Below are 16971 nucleotides of genomic sequence, written 5' to 3' on the forward strand. Positions count from 1 at the left end.
ATGTGTGCGTGCGTCACTGTGTCCATGTGTGTGTGTGTGTGTGTGTGCGTGTGCGCGAGCGTTTTGTTCGAGTAAAGAGAAGCACATTGAAACAATAACTTCCATTCAAATTAGTGCAAGAGAAAAAAGCTAGAATAAACAGAAACAACAGAGGAAAAGAACAGAAGCCGGTCCTACAGTACCAGAAGTGCTTTTGTAGTACGTTTTACGGCCATTGCAACCCAATTAGGCCAATTAGTACCGAATATTAGATGTGTAACAAACATGAAAAAGGAGGATGAGAGATAAGGATGATTAATGTTCGATAGGAAAGAAGGAGTAAACCACATCAGAGCACCTGCCAACTACCAATTCAGTAGTGACTCCATTCATCCATCCAGTTTCAAATTCAACAAGACGGGAAACAACAACGGGACAGAGTATAATTCTTCAATAAAAATGGCTATCCACACACTGAAGACATAGACAACTTGTGAATTCACCTCGTTTATTTCAACCACCATTTGATGTAAGTAAAGGCATTGAGAACCTGACAATTGAGAAAAAAACGAAAAAAAAACGTCAGAAGCAATACATAATTTTTGACATGCCCCATGGAAAAGGCAATACAATACATACTCAGTCTGACACAGTGGTTCTGGAGATACAATTATATTGCTGAAGATAATACTTGAACACAATCAGGAACGCAGGACAATTATAATTCTCCTATTGTTTGTTTTTTTCCTTTTCACACACCACTAGCATTCAACAGTTATCAAACATTTCCATGATAATACAGTTCAATCACAATGTGAAAGACAGTTCTCAAAAGATGATTAAATTTGAAAAAAAAAACATTTTTAATGTAGATGTTTTTATGCCCCTATGAACACAATTTAGATCATTTTGGAGGTGAGCTTCCAACCCCTTCTGTCAGGACCAACCCAGGCTGAGAGGGATACAACATCCCAGCTGAAAGATCGAGACACTCGATAAAAATTTCTCCCCACTCGGGAATCGAACTTGGTTCTCCTGCATGCAACAGCAAAGCAACTATCCGCTACACCAGATGCCAGTGATAAAATTTGATAAGACAATTCCATTACCGATGAATAACAATAATTTTAATTTCTGTTCTGGTCAAAAACAAGTACAGAAGTAACCACAAAAATAAAACACTCGTTGTTTCATATGATTCATCAAACTGGGAAGACAATGTAAAATTGCTTGAATGTTGCAATTCATCATCCCAAATAGCGCATACAATGCCGCTGAAAATATTATATTAATTTTCTGACTTATGCAAAGGGACTTGAGCAGTAAGAGCTGCACCTTTTTAGAAAGATTTTCTAGAATAAAACCAAAACATTACATGGCATAAAACAAATCCATTTCTTGGAGGAAATTTTTACGACTTCATCAAAAAAGCAACCACAAAATTGAAATGTCTCCTCTTGCGTAGTTACCACAATAGTACACAAGCATGTGATGAATTCCAAATAATGACAAACATTTATATAAAATATACTGCACTTGAACACGGCCTAGAAAAATAGGCTTTCATAAACTTCAGATCTCTTTTGAAATGAGAAACAACCTTGAGGGATAAACTGTGGTTCTTCAAAGCCTTTTATCATTAAGGGGCACACATAAACGCGATATTTATCATCACAGGACAGTTACTTAATCCTTCAAAATAAAGTCAGCATGATCTAAAACACTTTTTAAGTAAGGGAAATGCAATTCCCACTGTGTGTTGCTTAGTTCTGGAACATAACGCTCAGATTTTGATTGAACTGATGCATAATGACAACATTAATTTGTATATATTTAAAAAACGAATTTTGATCCAAGATCTCCAGAACATAAGGGAAAAAAACCCAGCGTTTTTTTGCTTATTTCTGTGCATGAACTCCCAAGAACTAAAAAAGTCTGCATGGTCTGCAACTAATACAGATGTTACATAAAGAAGCTTATGAATTGCGGATAACATAGCACCAATTGAAATTGCAGTGCAATTAAGCTGCAGTCACGTGACAAACATACAGTAAAGGGTACAGCTATTTACATGAGTATAAGACTTTTGATCTTCGTGTTTTGATTTTTTCAATACCAAAGAGCTCCTTTCTTGGTTTGATTATTTTCTATTTTTGCAATTCCTGTGTAGTGCATGAATAAAAATTCTGATCATAAGAATATTCTTTTGTGAAAAGACAGATAATCAATGTTGCAAGTTCCAAAAAATTTTGAAGTTGGACTCACAAAAAAACTGTGAGTCGACTTAAGCAAGGCGAAATTCCCATCATGAGTGCCTCATTTGATCTCATGCTGTATCAGTTACCTATGCAAATTACAAATTATGTACAGTACTGCATTAACAAAATTCAAGAAACAAAAAAGTCACCATTTCCAAGAGGAGAAATAAAATGATAATCTTCCAATAACTGAAATTATTTTTTAAAAGCCTGTCCCACCACCAAACGAGAGAAAGTACGAGCCAACATAAGTGAGGTATTCTGAGATTCAGCAAGGAAGACATCAACAGTTAACAGGTTTATCTTCTTATCTGGCTCAGACAATACAAAAAGTTGCACTGACAAAAAGAAGTTAGTGTATAAAGGCTTGGTTGACAAAACGAGAGAGATTAGAAATATTCTAGCAGCATAATTTATACATGATGAAAATGGAATGAATTTATGGACATCTACAGAGATAAATCTTTTTCAACTAAAACGTAACGATCATCGGAATCAATCTGGCATTTACAATCATTCATTCCATTTTCAATCATTGACTTTGAACACAAGGAGATTCAATATGCCTTTCACACACATACTTCTATATCAGTGAGTGGAATCTGCACAACTTGTGCACTAGTAGACCTTCCACAAAAGGAAAAAGAGACAAATGTACAAATAAAATGAATGCATATAAATATGTAGTCAAACCTCATAACACTAGCAACTCTTGGACCCTGGTAGTATTGCCACTCCAGTGAGGCTTCCACAATAAAGGAGATTTCAAAAATCAATAGAATAAGTCTGAACCAATTGTTGAGGGTACTTTTAATTATTTTATGGTGGCAAAAACCTTAGCTCAATGATCTGCATGGTAAGGATTAACACATTACATTTTTGAATTTCATTTTATTTTGCCGCGAGTGCATCTGGTGCATATATTTCTACCACAATATTGTGACATGCATCAGCTATGTATAAGGTAGACTTGATAGGAACTCTGTAACACTGGCTGTGTTCAAGCAAATTAAGTTTTGAAACATATGCAGAACAACACGATTGGCTGAAATCAGAAGCTAGGAGGTGACTGTTTTTAATCAGTAAAGAGGACAGTGAAAAGTAACTTCCAAACAGGATGTTTTCCCAAACTGACATCACAGCAAACAAAACAAACATACATCAGAAAGTTTGTTTTGTTTTCAGTTGCAAAGATTGTCAGAAAAATTCAGCTCTCCATTGCCCCTACTTCATAAAGGCATAAACTAAACAATGAAGGTAGTAGTAAGGCAGACATCAGAACAGATGACATAGAAACAACTTTTTCTTCTATATTTTCTACTGGTCACGTTTGATATTAGTGGGGGTATTGAGACTGGCGGTATAACAAGGTCTGGCTAAACTTATGTGCGAAAAGTAAAAGATTGTGCAGTAAAACAAAGGAGAGGGGGAAAAAAGGCAGAAAGGACAAAGGAAATGGAAAGTGGATGTTTCCCCACACTCTGACAATCATGTTGAATGAGTATATCTGTGGGCAAAACAACAATGAGTAAAAGAACGTAAAATCATAGAGAAAACATGCTACTGACAAAAAAGACAATATTTCAAAGATGATGATGGGATAAATGATAAATATGAAATAATATTGTATATATGTTTGGTTGTTGGTTTTTTTTTTTGTTTTTTTTTTTCACAAGAACATTTCATAAAGTGTGAGGACGGAAATCTGTGCACGGATTTTAATTTTTTTTTTTTTCACCCTTTTTCATACTGTACACAATGATTAAACATAAAATAAATAGTTCACCATTCTCGCTTACTTTAACTCCACCTTAAGAGTTGGGAGTGCTGGTAGTTTAAGTATCTTTCAATTTTTTTTCTAGCGTTCTCATTATCATAGACTTTTTAGCAAAAAAATATGTGATGTTTAAAAAGTATTTTAAGTTCATTTTAAAGAAAAATTTTGATCACTTTTCCTCAAGACAACAAAGATTTTATCTCTATTAAATCTTTTAGGAATGCAACATTTTTCACTCAAAATCAGTACGCATCTTTTCTCGACAAACCATGACTCTAAATAAATGCATTATCCTGGTTGATATTTTTTTTAAATCATGACACAATCCAAAATGTATTGGTCTAATGAGCCAGCTTGTCAAATAAACTCATAACAATAGATGCCAATTCTTCAAAAGTATTTCCTGCTTGTATACTTTTGACCTCCCAAAAATATGTCTAATTAATTTTCTTTTTTTTTTTAATGCCTTCGAGTGCTACTTTAATTTTTCCTTCGAGTACTACTTTAATTTTTCCTTGTTAACGTCACATGTGTACATTCCTGGGACCTATAGGGTGGAGTTTGCAAGCCACAATGTTGAGCAAACTAGCTGTGTGTGCCTAGCCGGTCCTGCTCTCATTCGTCCTCGCCCGTGGCGCAGGGTCTGCGGAACTCCTGGCCGCGCTCATGGATCCACTTGTTGGCCACCCACTTGGTGCCCACCAGCACGGGGCAGGCGGCGTGCCGGGTGTTGTAGATGCCGTCCCCGTTCTTGTACAGGTTGTACCAGAAGGCTGCATTACCCTGGGGAAGAGAAAAGAAATCCACGTGATAATATTCAGGTGTAAAAAATTTTTCAAAAATATTGTCCAACAGGGCACATATCAAATGTTTTATCAATAATATTGTCTAAAAGGGATAAAACGCATATCCAATATGGAGGAGAGACATTTTAGTGATGTATAGCCAATAACAGTTTTTTAAAAAGTACAGTATTCCCATTCATGTTCTCACTCATCATTACAGTCGCTTCATGCAATTATCTTTCCTTGTAAATCATGGATGCAACTCCACTCTAGACCCCCACGTCCTGCCCCCCACTACCACAGTTGTTGCGCACGAGGTCAAGCAATTCAAAACTTTACTCTAACCTAGTCAACTTGTAGTCACAACAGACACATTTGTGTCACGACATGGTGGAATCAGGCGCTCGTCAGTATTTGCACATATGGAGTTATTGGTGTCATCTTAAAGCTTGTTTGTTTGATTATCTTTTGATTTTTAAAAAAAAAGTCCACCTATATTGAATAGAAGTTGAGATATTTACGATTGAAGGTGGTGGGGGTCACCTGGTTTCAGAGGTAAATAAGAGAGAAAATGGCCGCCAAAGTTTGGCGACTTCCAAAATTTGAGAGTCCTTGGAAACTGAAAATTTACATTTTTTTGTTCCTTTGAATTTATGTTTTTATTAAAATCCACACAAATGTGTTTTTAAACTAACATAAAAGGTGCTGAGCCAAAAAACAAAAAATCCATTAAAAATCCCCAATGGATTGAAAAAATCCAATTTCTTCCATTCCACTATTTTGACAATCACCTGATTTCACCACGCTGCCTCACATTTCACGTGTGTAATAAAAAATTGGCCATCCTATGGATTATATTCCCTTTCAATAATGTAAGTTAGATGAGATGTTTGACCTCTGAATTTAACATTCATCTGCAATAGAACCAAACCAAGCAGGCAAAAAGCCGAGAAAACTCTCAAAACAACACAAGGTCAAGCCACATAAGAGTCATCTAAACCGTAGCCCAGTATAATACCAACCATCTTGGACACCTACAATTTTTTAACAAAATCTAAGTGTGGCCCTGAGGTGAAATCAGGCGCATAAGCACTGGTGGGCATTATTTGTTTTCAGTTTTCTCAACATGGGTCCAATCCACTCCCAGTTTCTCTTTCTGATTTTTATATCTGTTTTCTTTTTTCTTTTTTTCTTTTTTTGGACACCCTTTATTGAGATGTATTGGAGCAAGCCCATTTGTGCCAACATATTTATCCATAGGTGCCAACATTATCCATATGAAACTTTGACAATTAACCATATGTGTCACCACGCAATGGAATCAGGCGCTCGTCAATTTTTGTGCATTTGGGGTTATTGGTATCATATAAAAGCTGATTTGTTTTTCTTGCTTCTTAAGAAATAATATCTTGAATAGAACTCACGATATTTGCGATTGAAGGAAGTGAGGTCGCCTCGCTTCAGTGAAAAATTTGCGAAAAAATGACAGCCAAAGTTTGGTAACTCCAATAGTTAAAGAGTGCATGAAAACAGAAAAATGACATATTTTGTGTCTTTAATCAATGCTTTTCAATAAAATGCACGCGCAAATGTGTTTTTATATAGACGTAAGAGGTTGAGCCAAAAAATGAAAATTCCATAACAATTTCTAAACTGGCAGAAGAATGCGTTTCTCCGATTTCTGTATTTTGACGAGCGCCTGATTTCACCACGCTGCCTCACATATAGAAGTTTCAGGCAAAATACAACTAGGTTACAAGAAAAACTGCAAGTACCGATTGCATATCTATTGAACTGAGTACGAAAAGTCTTGGAAATATTTAAATACAGAGACCATTGTGAAATGTTTTTTTTTCTTTTGTAAGCTTCTTATGTCATGTGCAACATAATTAGGTCACACAAGTGCCACATATTAGCAGCGTTACAAGAGAGTAACAAACACAGAAAAGAAGAAGTTGAAATACGGACAATATATATGTTTGATAAGAAAAAGGATCAAACCACACCAGAGTACCCGTCAACCACTCACAGAATTGTTTTTCAACGTACTGTCAAACCTGCCTAAAACAGAAATCAGTGTAAGACGGAAACCAGTCATAACGGAATCTCCCCGCTCCCCCTTTGATAAATTTCTGTATAATTACCTCTAGTAAACCGAAACCTACCTAACACAGAAACGGAAGAGAGATTCCTTCCCTTTGGAGGATTTTTAACCTGTCTAAGATGGACAATGCTTTGCCTATTCAGCCTTGACTTGAAACAAAAGTGTCCAGTTTGGTTCTCTCGGCTCTAACCTTTACACCATGCCACCAGTTGAGGAAGGGGTGCGACTTGGGGGTAGATACTGCCCCCATCCATGTGTGTCCTGAATGATGCAGATGGTCAGGGTGGTGTTCGTGTGAAATCTCACTAGTGCCTGTGAAAGTGCTTGAATGGCACCCCAGCCCGGAAACTTGCCAGGGTAGCTAATGGCCAAAGGCGTGAAATTAGTTTGACCAATGCCTACCGCTCTAATTGTACGGCTAGCCAAGAAAAAAAACTTCCTCGAATCGCTGTTAATTGCACAGGAGAGTTGGCATTGGTTGACTATGCTCATTACAACGATGGGTGGGCTTAAGGGTGGAAGCAAAGGAGATGTTCAATCATTTCTGTTTTTAATAGGTCAAACAGCGGACCTACGAAATGCAAGCACTGGTGGCAATGGATAAGTAGGACTGATGCATGCCATTATCAGAGGCTCAGATAGCACTTGAGAGGTGTGAAGTTATGACCCCTGCTTGCCCAACAGACAAGCAACCCTTGATTCCACCAGCTGGGACTCTGAAATTCCCCTTTATATTCCCCTAAATTCCCTTCTCTAAGACGGAAAATGTATAACACAGAATGTTTTCCCAGCTCCCTTGCGAGTCCGTCTTACACACGTTCGACTGTATTATCAGAAGAATACAACACAGGAGCTAAGTTTTACCTTTTTAGGAAAGAGTTTCAGGCCAATGTAAGGGAAGACTGTAGCACCACCAGCTTCAACATCAGACATCTAAACAAGTAAATCAGGAAAAAAAACATGTAAGAGGTTCAGGACATAAAAGAATACATCATGATAACATCCAAAAAGTGCATGCAAAAGTTTTTACTCTTATATTGTTTAATACCGTTATTCATACGAAAATAAAAAGAAATTTTGTGAAAAACTTTATCTACAGAAGAAGCACGAAAAACTCGAACTCAGGTAACTGAAAAACTGATTCCTCCATCTGAGACCTTGGCCCCAAACTTTTTTCTCTATATCACCACAGTCACAAGCAAAATGAAACAACCTCACTGTTTCTAACTCATCCTGATAAACAGGATCAAATGAAGTTACTCATTTTTCTTGCGACAGCAATGATGAGTTGATCATATAATTATTCACGTAGAATAGACAAGAACATACATAACTCAAATTTTCTTGTAGAGAAGTTGATCCAAGTTGACATATATAGCCAGAGTTGTAATTCAGTACGGTACTTCTTGTTAACCTAACCCTTCACAAAAGTCGAGGCAGAAACACGAAACGAACTTTCACACCTTTGATGAAAGAATAAAGGTGCGAGAGAAGGAGAAAAGAAGCAACAAATTGTTACGGCAGCAAGGCAGATGGACTTTGGTGCGGAAAAGGAGTGCACAGGTGGGACGGACACAGCATGTTCTGGGACAACTAGCTATGATCACAACACGTGCAGTGCGATTCAATGGAATAGAATACTGTGAATCAAAAGACGGGCACTATGAATAGACTGTGTCATCCAAGGTGTTGCTAGTTGCTACACTCACAGCCAGCCCTTTCTTTGTATTTACATATAATAAATATCCTGTGACCCTGAGTAGTCCATAGTTCCTGCTGGCCAAATGGGAGCATAAGCAATGACTTTGGCAAATGTGACTCAACTCATTCCCAGAATGCCACATCATAAGATGCAGCAGCTTTCGATAGCCCTGGCTATGTGCCATATTATGGGATGTAGCAAACAAAGAATGTTTGTCCTTGGGCTGAGAAGTTGTGTGTAGAAGAAAGATTCTCAACACCAACTGCAGACCACTTTTAACTCAGTTATGCCTCTTCATTAAAAAAAAACTTCATTATGGTCTCTTATAGATGCTCACACACAATATTTCAATTTCACTACGACAAGCCGCCACCTCAGAAAAAAATTGCAGACAGTAGCCTATTTTTATCAGTCGTAACAGAGCTCTAATTTTACTGTTTCTCCATGACCTTAAGCCAAAGCATAAAGGAAGAGGTATTGAAACTTTTCATGATCCATCTTTATATATCATATTTGATTTCTGAAGCCTACAGTAATCTTTGTATTTACATACAATAAATATCCTGTGTTCGTAGTTCCTGCTGGCCAAATGGGAGCATAAGCAATGACTTTGGCAAAGGTGACTTAGCAGAGCAACTACTAAAAAATAAGTACTTAACCTAAGGTTGAAAAAATATGACAACTTGCCTTGATGTTCCCTTTGAAGTATATAAACCATCCCCTAAATGCTTCATGACAAAAAAGTAGACACTTCGGCTGCAGTTACCATTTCGTCAATGAAATACACACTACTTGAAATATGACAAACCCTGGCAAAATGATGCATCTACGTTGAGTTCGAATAACCAATGCTCAACCACATCAGACTAAATGAAAATCTTTATGCTCTAGAATACATTTGCGAACGTGCCTGGCGAAAGGTACCTCAGGCTCCATAGGTCAAAAATAGAATTTTTGACAAAAACTAAGTTCCATACAAGGACTTGAGTTTCTTTTACTTTAAAATACATTTTTAAAGATGTTTTTAACACGAGGTACATCGCATAATCCCAAAAAATGCGTGAGAAAATAGGTTTTCCAAGTAAACACTGCTGATGGTTTCTCTTGTTCATTCATAAAGTCGACCTATTCACAATGCATACCAAAATTTAGGTCATTCTCTCTCCTCTCTAATGGTGAGTAGGGAGCATGAATATCTAGAACATGTAAACAAAGCGAAGCTTTGCACATCCAACCCCTTTCATTTTTTGGGGGGAGAGCAAACTTGTAATTATATCGCCTATTTCTGCCATGCGCAAACCTGGATTTAATATCTTGAATATTTTTGCTCAAGGTGGTGGTGAAAATGTTTTGAAGATGTAATATAAATACTTTGAAGCTGTTCTTATATCTTAGCTGCTTTTTAAAGTTGGTTTGTGAGCAGCGAATTTGTTGTCAGGTTGTCTCGAAGCCTAGATCTATCTATTTGAAACAGAAATAAAGGGGAAACTTTAAAGCCGTTTTTCTCAAAACTCTGTTTCCGTACCCTGCCTTACAAAATCCCCCACATCTTAAATACTATTGAAGATATCTTTAAAATTCAAAAAGCATATTGTTCAGAAATGATCTCTGTAAATGAAGATGCAAAAAAAACAGGATTCTTCAGAATGCGTCCTTTGGTACCTTTCACCGGGCGCACACACATTTTATGATAAAAAAGTTGAGATATTTACCTGATAATTCTCTTGGGCGAGGATGCAAAACCCTGATATTTTAGACATACCTCTTGACTCACACAAAGCACAGCACTTTTTAAACTATCACAACTTACATAATTTAAAAATGTTGCAATTCTGTTTCCAGTTCCAAGAGACTTGAAAGCATCTTTTTCTTCTTTCTACATTCGTCCAAAGTAAGAGGTAGAAAGAAGCGCAACCAGTTAGTGTATATGGATACATTGAACACTACACTATTTCACACTATTTACGGAACAAAGTGGATCCTTTAAAGGGTAGACAACCTGTGATGGGTTTTCTTGGGCATTTCTATATTGATCTAGTGACTCTTGGAGACAATCATGCTCATATCAGTAATAAGAATGCCAATTTTGAACGGTTAACCTTCGACAATAAAATAATAATTCAGGAGGAATATAATATTCACCTAAAATTTTCCTTTTCCGTAACGAATATTGTTAAATGAGCATGACGCCTTTCTAATATATCTGCTCCAACAATAAATGGCTAGAGAACCAATTCAGCAAAAAGCAGCAAGTCTCCCAACATGACCTCTCCAAACTAGCATTAAACCCACATCCGTTTACTATTCAATCAAGGAATGTATGCCATTTCTCCATCACAGATGGTCATCCCTTCTTGGAGACAACATTTGGGAATAAATGTCAAACAGGGAAAACCAAAAGGATTCACAGCTCTCAGGTTTAGACCTCAAGACAACCTGAAAGCAAAAGAAGCTTCCCAAATATTGCTGTGTAAATCCAATGGCAATGCAACAACTCCATACAGTCATATCAATTGGTCAGTTATCAGTTTTAGTAAAAACTTGTGCAAACCTAATGACAGTGTGTGGAACAACTTGATTCGAACATACCAGCATACCAATTAGTCATTACTTTTGTACAGAGTTCTGCATAATTAATTAATTTTTTTTAAGTTGTTGCATTGCCAGTGGCTGTAGAAAGACTATAGGCTAATACAAAAAATGGGTGACATAAGTCACTTCACTTACGTAGATGAGGAACGTGGCAATACGATTCCCGACCTGCAGCTCTAACCAACTCTTTTTATCTCTCTGAAAAATTTCATCAGGCATTTCTACCGTAAGTTTAGGTTAATAACGTAAAGACCTTAAAGACTGAATTGATTCAGTTGACCAGGGAAGATGACTTCCACAGAGTAATAAATAAAACTGAAGACACAAATTTTTTAAGGTATATCAGGGACAAGACTACAAATTGAAACGATTTACAACAAAGAAGTTTCTTTAAAAATCTCCTTTCCAAAGTACAACACAGATTTCTCATTTACATTTGAAATGAAATTATAAAAGAGGGATAATAAGCTTTATGAAACATATCCTGAATGAATTAAACATTTAAGCGATTCATGCATTTAATGATGCCAATCATCACAATGTCTTTCGAGTCGGAACATTTCTCCATTCAAAATAATCCATCTATCGTATCCATTAGATATTCACAACACATAAAACCACTTACCCTAGCAAAATCAAAATGTGGCTCATAGTGACCCCCTAACCCATAGTTGGCAATCTGGGGAAGAGAAACAAACAGTTTTTACAAAAGAATATAAATATTGTTACAAAACTGAAATTTGATCACAATTTTTTCTTTTATCAGAGCATGAGAGTGATAGACTAAGGAAACACTCTTTGATATCACGATTTACTTATTTTAAGTGGCCTAATAAGAATTGGTGTCATATAAGTAGGCTACTACTCAACTCTGAACCTTCTTTGGCTTTTAACAAAACCTGCATTAAAAATTTTTTTAATATCTTCAACATTCTACACCAGGGTGATGCAGTGGCAATTGTATGTTTGTCATTGTAAACCAAAAAATCGAAACAAATAAAACTGTAATTTATTTTAAAAATTTTTTAATTTGCACCAAAAATAATCTTTGAAACAGGTACATAGTACAACATTCTACAGGAAACAGCAGTGCCTTGTGAAATGTCAGAATTATTTTCAAGCTGGCAAAATTGAGTTCAGGGTCACATATTTTGCGAATATTACCGTCTGACCAAATCAAAAGAATTTCTCTCTCTTTCTCTCTCTCTCTCTCACTCCCCCCCCCCCCCCCCTCCTTCTCCTCCCCTCTCCTCTCCCTCCCTCTCTTCTCCCTCCCCTCTCCTCTCCCTCCCTCTCCTCTCAACCTGTAGTTCTTCTGCTGTGTCCATGTCAAGGCCGGTGATGGCTTGCATGCGTTGATTGAGCTTCTCCACCACAGGATGATCCTCACCCTTCAGCCAGGCACTGCAAATAAACAGTTTTGGTTTTAGTAGATGTTTTACGGTGCTTGCAACTGTATACGGTCATATGAGCGTCAGAAGATTAGAGGTGTTACAAGAGGGTAACAAACATAAAAAAGAAGAAGGGGAGATAAGGAAAGAAGGAGAAAACCACAACAGAGCACCCGTCAACCATCCACTGGAAATAAACAGATGGACAAAAAGAAGAACAGGTGTAGAGAATGGTGGGGTTTGAGTCCAGGAGAAACAAGAAACACATTTGTAGCAATATGAGTAAACAGAAGAATTTCCATACAAAAACAGTAAGTCAGCGCTGGGGAAAAGTATTACAGTCACAAGATGATCCTCACCCTTGGGCCAAGAACTGAAAATAAACAGAAGGACAAAAGGATGGACAGATGGTGAGATTGATGGGGTCTGAGTTAAAGAGAAGCACGTTGACACAATAATGATCTGTTTGTTGTGTTTTAGTAAAGGGATTCATTTCAACACAATATCAGTCATTTACCACTGGAAATAGTAATAAAGAAAGAGACAAAATCAAAGGCGTAAAAGAAAAGACAGAAAATTATGGCACTTAAACAGCAACACTGCAAAGAAACAAGAGAAGCAAAAGACCCTATAGAGTGCCCCAAAACCATACATCGATTAAAAAAACAAACAAACCCAAACAGACCACCAAAGAAACTAGAATTTTCTTACAGCTACAAGTAGTTAATAAGACGATTAGGGTTAGTGAGGTGTTGAAATTCTCTCTTACCTAGTATCCCTTTATAACTATAAATATAGAATTAAAAACATAAACTGATAGCATTTTTCTCAGAAAATAAGTTGAAAGATGGTCCCAATGGCTGAGAACATTTCGTTTCAACCAATAACACAAAGTACTCCCATATTAGTCAGCCTCCGCAATCTCCTTTACCTCTGTGAAGCTTCACCCACCTTTTGCTGATTCTGTAGCTTGCAGTCTCCAGGGCACCAGTCTTGGCATTTTGGACAGTGGCGCGGTTCAACTGTCGAATGAGAACATAGATAAGGCAACTGAAGAATGAACACATTTAGTGACGGTGAAGACGTCACAAAAGCCAAAGTTAGCTTAACAAGACACTGACTGTTAAAAGGCAGAAGATAATTGAGACAGGAAAATACATCATCTCAAAGGCAAGCCCACTGAAGAATCTACATGCTTAAGATTACAATTAAGATAATCAGCAACAACAACAATAACAATTAATAATAAAATGAAGTAATAATAACAATTATCATGATAATCATAATTATTATAAGGAGGAGGAGGAGGAGGAGGAGAAGGAGAAGGAGAAGGAGAAGGAGGAGAAGAAGAAGAAGAAGAAGAATACTGATGATTAAAATAAAACTGGTACATAATTTCATCCACCCTCCATTTCTACATACCCTTGGTGTAGCCAGCTGCTTGATCTGGCGGATCTCCTGGTCGCTGACCACGTCGTGGTAGACCACCACCCAGGGGTCAAAGTGCACAGTCTCCTCTTTGGCTGGCTGCAGCAGCAGTATGGGGTGGTTGATGGTTCTGTACTGGCACGTCAGCCTGTGCTTGGGACGCTTGATTTTTTGGGGGGGGGGGGGGGGGGGACAAGAGGTGATCAGTGGGTGGGTGGCAAGGGGGATTTTGTGTGAGTATTTATTTTATTCTAGTTAGAGTTTAATGGCACTTGCAACACACTTACGTCATATAAGAGCTGAAGATTGGAGGTGTTAGAAGAGAGCAACAAAAACAAAAAAAGGAGAGGCAAAGATGATAGATGTTTGATAGGAAAGAAAATGAGAAAATGCTTATAATCATTATACCCATGTGCATCCCATCGGCCCCTGGGAGCAGTCGCTCATCATTTTGGGGAGGAGCTTTGACAACTGAGAGCGACCACTTGGGTCTACTGACTTAAAAATCAAATTTTTCATAACCCATTTATAGCCAGGCCTATCTATAATCCTTTCAATTTATCCCAAGACAGTCTCAAGGGTGACAGTTCAGTGGGGAAAGAAAAGAGGACAAATATACAAGCCAACATGTAAGATGCCATGAACTGTTATCATCAGTACTGAGAGTCTACCAATACTGGCTGTTAAAAAAAAGAGAGAGAGAGAGACAGTCACCCTTTTTCATATTCAACCGAAATAATTTATGCAAGTTTAGTTCCCATGTAGGGAAATTTTTTACCGAGTATCTCTGACTTGTCTGCCGAGACGTGGTATACCATTCAGCCCTCGATGACCCTCACAGGCGAGGTAGAAGCAGCCCAAAATCCTAAAACATCTAAATTGTGTCGGGGGCAGGCGGCAACCATTTTTGACAATATTTCACAATGATTTTTTCTTTAGCTAAACTGGTGAAGACCAAACGATATAGAGCTGGGAGGGGGGGGGGATATTTCCAACTAACCGTGGTGATCTCATCGCGGCACAGAGCCTCGTAAGTGAGGAACTCCTTAGAGTTGCGGTACTCGTCTCTGTTGAGCTGATAGCCGGGACGCTCCTGGTCGGGGACTTTACGCTTGGGGTCCCTCAGCATGACCTCGAAGTAACGCTTGTTGTTGACGGCACGCTCGTGATTGGGGTCTGAGGGAGGACATAAGTTCATATAAAATATGCTCATCATGAGAAAGATGTTTAGAGTCGCTGTTTCTAGTGAGTCTAAGTTTTTGAGTACTGAGAAGCACATCAACGCAACCATGCAATGACCATTCAAAACAGGGAATCAGCAAGACACACAGACAAAAATAAGAAATCAAGATACCATGGACCCCTCCCCCATATTACTCACAGGGACTAAATCATATTGGATAAAGAATCTCAATATGGAGAAAGCTCTTGCAGAGGAGTTTTGCAGAAAATCAGTCTTCAAAGATTTGTTCGTTTGTTTGTTTTGAGTAAAAAGCAAAACATCAATACAAAATTGGTAATAGAGAGCATGAAGAAAGCCAGGCAGACAGACAGACAGACAGAAACAACAGAGGGAGAGAAAGGAGTTAGTACATCTACCAATCAATAGTGCCCTTCTGTCAACTACAGGGAGTAAAAGAGTTCAGTTCAGACAACAAATCTCCATAGAAAGAATGATGTTGTTGAGTTGTAATTTACAGCAAATCAAGTATAACAAAAGCCTAACTTCACAACGAACAGATATAAATAACAATGCTGTTGAAGAGAGCTGATTGAGTTATCCGAGCAAGTAACGATGCGTCACCATTTGATCACATTCTGAAAGGTTCGTTTCTTGAATGATATAGAGAAGCCAATCAGCACAACGCTGATTATTTAGTGTAAGGGTCTTAACACTACAGCCCATGGGCTAGATCCTGCCTGCACAATGCCACCATGTTTTGTAAAAAAAGAAAAGTAGAAAGATGTGTCCACAGCACGCTCAGGACTACTTCACCAAAGCAAAAATTATTTAATTTAACTTTACCAAGCAAATTCAGCACGCTTTTGTAGACTTAATAATTCCTTGCTAATGTATTTTATGTATTGATAAATGAATAAGGCGGTTGCCTTTATTTTATTCACATCGAGTGTGTTGTATTGAACTATATTTTAACTATACAGCCTTAGTTCAGCATTCTTTTAGTTATTCAGCCCACTTTGAAAAAAAAAGTTTCTAGACCATTTAGTGCAAGGGGAAACAAAATAAAAAAAAAAACCAACAAAATTCTTAAATGAAGCCCACTAAAAAGCTACTCAATATCACCCTCTTCACCAGCTTCACAAAAAAAAAGAAGGGGAAAAAAAAGTAGAGAAATCATGGTAAATCTGCTCATACAGAAGCTCGTGGCAGAGCAGCTCACTGTCATGAGTAAACAAAACGAATGAGTTGGCGAAGTATGAGCACAGTCGGGCATGGATAACTGTAACACGTTGGGGACTGACAAATGTGTTCCACACATTCATATTTTGAGTTAATTGACAATGAAAAATTACAGATATCAGTTGGGAGAGTGGCAAACTGTAAAAGCTATTTGTGATTTCAAGTTTTACGTGTTATTTGTTCCTGACTGTCTACAAATGAACCATAACAAACTACTCGTCTACTCAAAAGATCAAACATAATGACAAAAATATACAAACCTATCTTAAGCAGCTCATTGGTCAGTTCCAAGGCTTGGGTCACATCTCCGAGCTGAAAATGACAAAACAAGAAATAAGCTTTTGTTCTCATTTTAGTAAAAGTTGTACAGCACTTGCAACACAATTGGGTCATAAAAGTAACAATCACAAATAAAAGGAGGAGAGATAAGGATGATAGATTTTTGACAGGAAAGAAGGAGCAAACCACACCAGAGCATCTGCCAACCACCCACATCAGTTTGTGGAAAGATATGCACATCGGCACAATAACTA

General features: G+C 37.6%; 2 protein-coding genes across 2 annotated transcripts in view; both read right to left on the reverse strand.

Moving 5' to 3' along the window:
- LOC101848116 (ubiquitin-protein ligase E3B) overlaps positions 1 to 3729 on the reverse strand; it is a 15775-nt gene extending 12046 nt beyond the window's left edge. The window contains exon 1 of the mRNA XM_005100260.2: positions 3718 to 3729. Within this exon, the coding sequence (XP_005100317.1) occupies positions 3718 to 3729 (12 nt within the window). The remainder of the gene's footprint in view (positions 1 to 3717) is intronic.
- Positions 3730 to 3896: 167 nt separating this feature from the next.
- LOC101848359 (prolyl 4-hydroxylase subunit alpha-1) overlaps positions 3897 to 16971 on the reverse strand; it is a 61479-nt gene continuing 48404 nt past the window's right edge. The window contains exons 8-16 of the mRNA XM_013083548.2: positions 16699 to 16750; positions 15017 to 15192; positions 14011 to 14178; positions 13540 to 13610; positions 12502 to 12601; positions 11823 to 11876; positions 10416 to 10481; positions 7768 to 7836; positions 3897 to 4797 (exon numbers count right to left, since the gene is read on the reverse strand). Coding sequence (XP_012939002.1) covers positions 4630 to 4797; positions 7768 to 7836; positions 10416 to 10481; positions 11823 to 11876; positions 12502 to 12601; positions 13540 to 13610; positions 14011 to 14178; positions 15017 to 15192; positions 16699 to 16750 — 924 coding nt within the window. The 3' untranslated portion in view covers positions 3897 to 4629. The remainder of the gene's footprint in view (positions 4798 to 7767; positions 7837 to 10415; positions 10482 to 11822; positions 11877 to 12501; positions 12602 to 13539; positions 13611 to 14010; positions 14179 to 15016; positions 15193 to 16698; positions 16751 to 16971) is intronic.

The sequence above is a fragment of the Aplysia californica genome, unplaced genomic scaffold, assembly GCF_000002075.1.
Source record: "Aplysia californica isolate F4 #8 unplaced genomic scaffold, AplCal3.0 scaffold00241, whole genome shotgun sequence".
NCBI classification, from domain to species: Eukaryota; Metazoa; Mollusca; class Gastropoda; order Aplysiida; family Aplysiidae; genus Aplysia; species Aplysia californica.